We start from the raw sequence: 10,418 nt of genomic DNA on the forward strand, positions 1-10,418 counted from the left end.
CTCCGGCCCAAGTAAAAAGTCCAGTGTTAGGAGGTATCCCTTTTAGAGAGGTTCTCTTCTGTACATATATTTAAAAAGGGACCATGAAAAACGTCCAGTTTTGAGGGAATTCCAGTTTACAGAGGGTCCGGTTTTAAGAGGTTTCAATGTATACAATATCTCACAATTAATGAAACGCAAATTGATAAACATTTCTGCCTATGTAGAAAACAGTTCTTATGTCAAGAAAAATAAATACATTAAATGGTGTATTCAAAATCCACTCTTGAGTCAATAAACACATTTGAAGGCTGCAGGTTTCTTCTCTATCAAAACCATAGCATGTTCACATGCTGTGAAAGATTCCATTCCGTTGCTAATTTTTTTATCTTAAACGTAATTTTTTTTTAGATCAAACTAAGGCTTGTTTTTAATGGAAAAATTCTTCCTTAATTTAGGTATATTTTCTAACACAAAAGAAAGAATGATAATTTTTAATTGCTTTGTTTATTCCAGGTAAAACACAAAAAATCCAAGCACAAGAAGAAGGAAAAGAAACACAAAAGAAAGAAGCGTCCAAGTGATAATGGGTATGAAAGTAGCTCAGAATCAGAAGGGGACACAACTCCATCTGACTCGGAACTTATTGACAGGCAAGTTGGCTAGACCAAGTATTTTAATTAGTGATTCTGCTCCAATGTTAAGTTTGGGAATCAAGACACTCAATAGCTGGTGTATTTGCCATGCTGGAGTGTGGTTAACCAAACATTCAGTTACAGTTGGTTTACATCAACCAGTCAGTTTTCTGTCATTCTGTTAGTAAAATACTGTAGTTTCCCGTATATTATGCGCACTTTTTTTCCAGAAAATACAGGTTAAAAATGGGGGTGCGCACTATACATAGCAATAGAAAAAATATCTTTTAAAAATGTCCAGCGATCACCCATGGAAAATCGCCGATCGGTAGTTTACAGGTTATTGACAGTGTTCATTAAAATGAAATGCCAAAACCCTCTTAAAAATCGCTTTTCACTTGTGATGGTTGTAATAAATGCAAAATAAATCTACAAAAGTATCCATACCTCGCCAAAAAGTGCACAGAAATGACAAAACTGGACCGTAAATATTTTTAATTTCCATGAGATTTAATTCGGCCCTATCCGGCAAACCGGAAATATACCACACTGTTATAAATTTAGAAATCTCGCTACGAGAATGAAATGTAATATACTATATTTTTGTTTTCATATATTTATTAGTCATTTACAGTGTATATAACTTTGTTTTGATTTATGCACGTGTGAGTCTGTGACATGTAAGTACACAAGTACTAGCCTTTGTTTAATGTGACATGTAGGTCTATGTACTCAAATACCTAACTTAAGTATTGTTTCTTGGTTTCTTGAATATACCGCTTCTTTCGCTTTTCGTTAATTTTGGTGACGGGGAAAACGGTACATCTTGCATTCACTGTCGATTTTGTGGTTTAAAAAACCGGTGCGCATTATATTGTGCTTCATGGTTTTTTTCTTGGAATAAATGTTCAAAGTGGGGGGTGCGCGTTCTACACCGGTACGCATAATACATGGGAAAATACGGTATATAGAGCTGAATTTACGAAGCCCGTTTTTCTTAAATGCAGGTGTTTAAGCATTGTAAATGCATGTAGTTACACTTGTGTAAGCCATAAACAGGCTTTGTAAATTCTGCCTATAATGTCTTATTTGTCAGTGTTTTAAATTAAATTCAGAATTCAAAATATCTGCATATTTTATTCATGTAATCTTCTTACTTTATTTAAGACTGAGCTCAGAATAGCATGCTTCAACTGTTATTACATTTAAAGTAAAATAAAATGGAAAAGACAAAATATACTATTGATTTAAAGGAGGGGACAATTAAGGCATTTGGCCTAGTATGCATATTCAACGATATATAATGCAAAGTGTTGAAATAACTATATTATGTTTTGTACATAAATTAAGCCATGTGTTTTCTTGGTTAATTGGTCTTTTCTTTCCTTGGCCTGTACCTGTGGTTCCTGATTGGCAGGTGTATATTTAGACACACTAAAAAGACGTGCCTCTTTTATTAAGATCACAAGTTATTGTGTTATAACCGCACGGATACCCCTCTATTCGTAATGGACATTACCAGTCACCCTGCGTTATTACTGTAAGTAATTCTGTAAAACCCTTGCTTAAGTAGACTTTCCCATCTAAAATCACAAAACTGACAAATTACATTGTCCCAAAGAAAAGTATCACTTGGGTATTGTGAGTTGTCGTTTTTGCTCAAACATACCCTACCAATAGGCCTAATAATATGCATTTTTTCTTTGGTTTTTTAAAAAAGAAAAATACTATAACTTCATTTCATTCTATTGATGCAAATTGAAATATATTTAGTAAAATAGTTTATTATACAAACAAGTCATTTATGTTGTTTTACAAGTCAGGTTGATGAAAGCGAAGCGCCTTGTCGTAAATTAGAGCATTTGTTTACACTGTGTATAGAAGAGATGGACGGAGTGGACGTCACTTTGCCCCTAGCTATACCACCTGACGTCACAAAAACGAAATAAAATGGCTGCCCCCAGTTAGCAGGAATAATCGTGTTTTTTTATTAACTCTAAAATTACGTGTTTTTCATTTGTTAAAATGTCAGTATGTTTTGGTGGTCCGGGTATGCATCTTTCCAACACATAAGGCTCTTGTTGGAGTTGACCCCACCTTTAAGACTTAATGATGTCGTCACCACCAGTGTATTGACAACAGCAATAGCTGAACTAATATTAAACATTAACAACAAATTATCATATACTACAAAATTTAAAATTGTCCTCTTTTTTTTCACAGGTTGAAAAGTATTTCAAGAAAGACGCTCACCACAGAATACATATGATTATTAATAAAATTATTTTGTTATGTAAAATATTGTTTTTATAAATTTGAATTATTATTTTTATTATTATGATCTTTTAATTACCAAATAAAAACATAGTTATATTGGCTGGATTCAAATACAGTGTACTGCACTGCACTGATTTGCATGTCTTTTAAACAGTCCACAATTTTAATCTCACAACCAGCTGGGACATCCGACAAAATGAATGTCCAGTTAACCATAGTGAAGTTCAGTCAAACAATCACTTGACGACAGAGTACTACTAAAGAATCCACCAGCAGAATCACAAACTCATTTTATATCGATGATCAAAAGAAAGTATACTGAAACATGTGAAATAGCAGAATTTATCCTGTGTGCCATTTGTAAACGGTGACGTTGACATTTGATGGCAATTATTGTGTATACCAGTGTTCACATTTTGCAATTCGATTATACTTTCATTGTAATTCAGTTTGCATACAATGGCTAATCAAATTGATTTGCGACAGTAAAACGAGCGTGAACATGTTGGAAATTTTGGGGATTCCCCCAAGAGCTTATTTACATATTCATACAGCATTTCTTTCAGAGTAATTAGACATACATATTTTCAAAATGCCACCGAATCTTTTTTTTTTGAAGCAAAATGCATCTTTCTCTAAATTTTATATTGTTTATCAACGTTTGTGTGACATAGACAGGAATGTGGAAGTAAATAACAGCAACTATGCCAAATTATTAATCTTTGTTAACCTATCAAGCACCAGTTGTATGAGTATTCGGAGTAAGTGAAATCGGTACTAATGGTTGGTATAATGGTTAAAGGGACATTCCTGAGTTTACTGCAATTTTTAAAATGTTATCGACTGAGACTTTTTAATGATTGTAATTACATATAAAATATATTTTTCTGCATAAAATATTAGTGGCTGTATATTAAACGTGTTTCTTATCGTTATAATATTTTTACTAAGTTGACTTTCATTTTAGCTTCTAAAATATATTTTTTCGTAGTACGAAATTATTTGAAGACAAAATCCAGTTTGGGCTTCTTACACATATTAAGACGACCAGAAACACATTGAATATACAGACACTGATATTCTAAACAAGAAAATATATTTAATATGCAAGTTTAATCGTAGAAATATTTTATTAGTCGGAAACATCTTACAATGCAGCAAACTCAGGAATTTCCCTTTAATAAAACACAAAAATTATATTGGGGGGAGTAGTTGCATTACATGTACACAGGACATCACATACTGGTTGCGACAGAAAAAATCCAAAAGATTTGACGAGAGATTACAATGCCATGACATCAGCACCTCTAGTGAATGTTTTACCCAGCGAGTTATCCCACTTAAGTTCCATCTTTGGGTGAGTGAGCAACTGCAAACTTTAAAAAAGGGGCTTGGGGGGGGGGAAAAAAAAACCTCCAACGCTTGTTTAAGTTGTATGACAGCGACTGGAAAATATCCACTACACACCCCCATCTTGTATATCAGTCATAACCCTGGAACAAACTGTACAGTATCTCACCTCTAATGTACATAATATATTTCAAGGAACACGGCATAGATGGTACAATGTTTTATTACATAATGTAAACATTTCGTATCTACAATTTTCATATTACAAATAAATAACACTGTTCAGTTCATTGTTTCATTTTACAAACCTTGTTTTCTTTCTACTGTCAAGAATAATAATTTATTTTACATAATATTGTAGGTTCATGAAAGTGACCCCCTCCCCCCAAAAAACCCCCCAACAAATTAATATATTTTTAATAATAATAAAAACAATTAATGTTTTAAAAATAAAATAATCTACATTACTATTATGAGAATTCTCTGTATGGTTGTATGGTACTCATCCCCTATCCCTGCCGAAATGAAAGTTTTATTTTAGAGAACATTGAAAGAAATATATTACTTTAAATTAACAAGATAATTTCATTGCAAAAGTATTTCATTGCAAGAGCAACCTTACGCCTGATTGTTTTTATACCAATACATAGACAAACTCAACATTCAAGTGAATTCATTATAACATCTTTTAAAATAAATATTAAATATTCTTAAAATCAACCCCCAAAGATGTACAGAAAAAAGTTTTGATTTCACAATGACTTGATAATAATAAAGATGATCACAAAATGTTAAATCTCTCAAGACTAATGGAGTATATTTTTTCTAAATAACCAACTTGATGACTTAAGTCGACCAAGTAAAATTAATAACCACAAAATAACTAACTGATTAGCCTACAAACTCTGGGATAGCTCTGCCACTCGCCAATTGCAATTAAAAAAAACCCCAAAAACATTTTATTTTAATTTGGCGAAAACATTTCAAGCAATGATTGATATTGTTAAAATATTACAGGGTTTTTACAATTTTTCAAGTTTAATGGACAAGTTGGCAAAATTTTCTGCTCACCCAGAGCTATCCCTGCAATTGTACATAAAATCCAAGAACAAAAACTCTTGGACGGATTGCATTTTGAGGGGTGACCACAATGTTCTTGATGAGGAGGAGGAGAAGAAGTTTGTCCTGACAGAAGATGAAGATGTAGGTGTGTTAAAACACGAGATGCCAGCTCATGGAATGCACACAGCAGTAGATTGTTTACGATGACTGAACTTAGACGTGTTCGTCCACCCCTGCTTGGGTCATCAGGTCAGCGATGTTCTTCTCCAGGTCATCAATTCGGTTGCCCATATCATCAAGTGAAATTGGTTAAAGAAAACAACAGACTTTTGACAATTGTAAAAACAAGCTGAAATAACAAATTTCATTTTTGTGTAACCCATCAAAATAATGTCCCATATTTAATGATTGAAAAAACAAATGGGTTTCGCAAAACTATAGTTCTTGCAATTTTCAGATGCCTAAATTTACATGACTCGATTATGAGATGTAAAACCCATTTAAAAATAAAAGCAGAAGTGATATCAAAAAGCTTAATATTTTTTTATTTTACACTTCAATAAAGGTTACGGTTCTGGGCCCAATTTCACTAAACATCGTACGCCTAATTTTGGACGTAACCGTAAATCTACGACTAAACAACAGTTTTTATTACTATTATAGTACAACAAATACAGTTAAAAGTACACATATTTCATTTTCTTTTGACCGTAAAATGCTCCCATCTTATGTAATGATGTAATTTTCGGTGTGAAATAGATGCCAAACACTTGTAAATGTATGCCCGGTATAACCGCTACAGTGCTAGTCGCAGATGTAAACTTACGATGTTTTGTGAAATAGGCCCCAGTGTTCTAGATCAAATCCAGTCTAAAAATGTGAAAGTTTATGTAAATAAAATGAAAATTGGACACTTCCATTCAGGTGTCTACAGATTCATGAAATACAACGAACAATTCTTTCCAACATAACCAAAAGGAAAATGTACAGAGCTATGGTAAAAAAAAACACAACTAAAAGCTTATTGATGCTACATTATTTACCAAAAGGTGTTATTTCATGATAGAAGATTTTACACTAATTTAGTGAATGCACCTATATATTCCTTTGCCATACTACAATTACTAGTCTCAATGGAATTGATGCAAACAAAACTGCAGACACATTTATGGCTAACCAAAATAACCACATGATACAAGTGCCTAATAAGAAAATAGTGGATTACATTTATGTGCAAAACTAGGTTTACGACGTTTTGTGAAACTGAGCCCTGACTGTATGGATGCCACTGTGTTAAAGGATATTTCTTGTGATGATCTGGTCAGACATCTGCTGAAATTTGTCCTGCATCTGCTGCATGAGATTCTGAACCTAGAGAAAAAAAAAAAAAATATGTGTAATCAGTTGCAAGGTACATGCAGTGGACAAATAAAAATATTGCTAGACAAGACTTAAGTAGATTTCTCAATGTACTTGTCCGGTGGACCAGGGCTCACCCTGGATCAAAAATACCTGTAGCCAAAACATTAGCCAAATGGAATTTTTATTAGCCATATTGAAAATGCTTTAGCCAAATTTGTTTTACGCAGTACTGTATAGAGTATTTATATATGAAAATGTATCTTTTTCAGCTAATTGTGTACAAACTGGAATAAATTGGAACAACAAAACCTCAATGGGGGGTAGGGGCAGTTAATATATTACTTCGATTTTTCAGCGGGAGTGGGGTGCGGTGGGGATGGGGTTATGCATTATCTTCAGAGTTTGAAGCCAGTACCCCATACACCCACCCCCATTTCTAAGGCCTATGACATTAAATTAACAAACATACAGAAATATGGGGGTGGGTAGATGTTTATTGAGGGTAGTTGTTTTTTCTTTCTTCCTTTTTTTCCCAAATAAAAATTTGAGAGCTTTTTTTTTATCTAGAGCTCATTATTTCTTTAAATAGCAATCTTTATGTTAATTTGAATTGTTTTTTTTTTTTTTTTTTTTTTTTTTTAAGTGACCCATCAATTCCCCACCCCAAACAATTTCATAATTTATGCCATGTTGTTGCTGTTGATTTCAGCATCATGTTAAATGTTTGTTGTGATTTCTGCTTGCAAAATACTTCGGCTAAGAATGCCGACTTCACAGTATATTCCATTTATTTATTTAAAAAAAGAAAGAAAAAAAGTTACGGTAATAAAATTAAAAGTTACGGTCTTTTTAAAATCCAGCTAATTTATTAAATGTCACCTCAGTCTTACAAATTTATAGCTAAAATTATCTAACAAATATGATTATTGTAAACTACTTTTATTCAGTGTACATTTAACTGCAATTTGTATAAATACTGCATGTTCATCTCCCGTGATAACGATCTGCATGCGTGCTCTCGACCATGGGTACAAAATTAACAAAGACAACGGAATAAACAAAAACTGCAGTTAGGTATTCACTGATGCGAACAACTATTGTTTTTCTACAAATTTACATCAAGATTTACTTTTGCGTAATCGTATTGTCCGCAACGATGTCTCTTGACACGTGGGTGTCGGCTGACTCTGAAGCGTGACGTATATTCGCACCGAGAGCTGTCCTTAGTTTAGCCAACGAACGTTCTTCCTAACATTCGCGAACTATGTGATTGGTGTTTGTCATGTCCATTTGGTTTAATGTGAAACGCACAAACCTGTTTCACGAACGTTTTGTTTTCGCTCGGTCTGGCTGAACTCAGCCCTTGAGATAGCCCTACATGTCTTTCGGCCCTGAACTGGCATGTGTATTAAAACTGACACGCTTTGTCAGGCTGTTTTTATTACTTTGGTTCAAAGATTTTACAAAGTAAAAATAACAAGTTACATATCTTCCACACATTGCTGTCATACATGTTGAATGCATGCCGTTAAAATTAATAACCACGATTATTAAAATAAGCAAACATAAGGCCTACGCTGAATTCTGCATGACACCATTGTTTTGTTAACAGTTGGGAGATCGCTATTACGCTAATTGAATATTTGGTATTATTATTATGTTTGAGGTATCGGATAGATTATGTAACCGTTTGTTCACATCAAAAGACAGAAAATGGCTTAGCCAAAATTTTAGCCACTTGCAAATTTTATTAGCCATTTTTTATAAAAATTAGCCAATGGCTAATTTGGCTACCGACAGCGCGAGCCCTGGTGGACAAATGAAAAAGTCTGCTTATTTCTACTGATATATATACACACACACACACACACACATAGAGAGGCATAGACAGAAACATAGATAGAATGAGAGTTGGTCATCAATGAGGAGCTTTAGCGATGGCAGGGAACATTTTATTCAGTATTGCGTCACGATTCGCAACTCAAGTTTCAGAGATCGCTATACAAGTTTATAATATTAAACAGTAGTTGCTAATCAATTTTCAACTCACTAGAAATATTGCTAATCATGATTTCGAAAACCAAATGTTCCCTGGATGGCAGACATCAGGGCTTGAACTTATGAATTTGTCTCCCACAGCAATTTTTAAAAGAATTGCAATGGGTGAAACAGTCCACCGGCAGCAATTTTGAGCCTGCCTATGGCAAAAAAATTTAAAGTGACATTTGCAGCAAATAAACCTGACGAAATGCTATCTTGTTATATGTAGATATCTTTTAAATGTGCAAATGTGAAATATTGGCAAATAATGTACACCAGCAGTGTTCTACGTTGCGACCAAAATGTTGGCGTGGCGACTGACTGAATTTATTATCGTCGCCAAAAATGTCTAAGGATTAAATTATTTGCCATGTGCGTTCAGAGTCCTTGCAGCAAAAACAAATGAAATTTGTTGACATCATTGTGCAGTCAGAACATTTCACTATTTACGAAGTTGTCCGATTGATCACTGTGAATTCCGTATTAAATGTCGGTACAATTCGGAACTCATCGTTGATTTTAGTAATTTGGCGAAGAAAACAATCCAGATACTTACAACACATTCATAAATGATACAAAATGAGTAGTGTCGCACTGTGGCGAGTAACATTTTAAGCTTGGCTAGTAAATTTTGTTTGTCCACTAGCCAAAGAAGAGTAAGTTATAAAACCAAGTGTAGAACACTGACCTGGTGTATACATTTCGCCATTGTTGAGCTTTTCTGATGGCACATTAGTATTAATAGGTAATAAAGTCAAACACGATTATTGTTGTATTATTTAAGCAGGAATCTTAGCCTATTTGATTTGAGGCAGAAATCCCATGTTTTCATTATAGAATGATTTTATAAGTCAAAATGTTTGTCTAGCTCTTGAACAGCACATTTTAACCTGTCTTTCATCCGACACTCATGACCTTTTATTTATTTATTTATTTAATTATTATTGTAGTTTGGCTACCACTACCCGTTATCCATAAATACTACCAGTAAAATATTGCTTAAATGTCTGTTATTACACAAAGTAGGACAAATATAGCAACTTTCTAAAATTCATCACAACCAAAGACGACTTTTGACAAGTTCACACACGAATTTTGGTTGACATTTCCTCATCTCCAAAACAAACCATCATCACCACTGTACTAACAATATCTATCAGCGTAACATGCGCATAGTAAACTAACTAGGTCACAATATGTCTAAGCGAAGCTGTATACTTACAAACGTTGTCAGATCCTGGATGTTTTTAGGATCCGCGCTGTTCGACATGTAATCTTTTGACAAATCGGCCATTCTGCAATGTTCTCGGCTCGCACTAACAAACTAAATAACGCATGCGTGCACTTCTGTTATAGACTGGATTTGCGGTCGCTAAGGCGACTTAAAACTTGCGATCAATACAGGGTACTACACAAACAAAAACCGGTTTTGTTGGCGGCCGCTGGCGGAATAATACGAAGTTGCTAGAGACTGATTAATAATTAACCGCTTCTGTTCTTACGAGTATGGAAGAGCGCTCGCATGAGGTGCAATACGTTGTAGGATCGATCGTCGTCGTGGAAGTGTCGCATTCACCACTCGCCCTGACAAGTGTCTCATGACTAATGTATCAATGGTGGTGGTACATGCTGCCCTGTCTACAAATAAACAAAGGCAGAATTAACGTCTATCCGCAATATCCTTGAGGACAAACCTAGTTAATTATCGATGAT

General features: G+C 34.2%; 1 protein-coding gene across 1 annotated transcript; it reads right to left on the minus strand.

Moving 5' to 3' along the window:
* Positions 1–4,448: 4,448 nt before the first annotated feature.
* Positions 4,449–10,079, minus strand: LOC121388206 (heat shock factor-binding protein 1-like). Its single transcript, XM_041519476.1, has 3 exons — positions 9,928–10,079; positions 6,608–6,674; positions 4,449–5,602 (listed from the first exon to the last, which is right to left on the minus strand). Exons 1-3 carry the CDS (start codon positions 9,997–9,999, stop codon positions 5,517–5,519), a joined length of 225 nt encoding a protein of 74 aa, XP_041375410.1. The 5' UTR covers positions 10,000–10,079; the 3' UTR covers positions 4,449–5,516.
* Positions 10,080–10,418: the final 339 nt, after the last annotated feature.

Source organism: Gigantopelta aegis, chromosome 14 (genome assembly GCF_016097555.1).
Source record: "Gigantopelta aegis isolate Gae_Host chromosome 14, Gae_host_genome, whole genome shotgun sequence".
Classification (NCBI taxonomy): domain Eukaryota; kingdom Metazoa; phylum Mollusca; class Gastropoda; order Neomphalida; family Peltospiridae; genus Gigantopelta; species Gigantopelta aegis.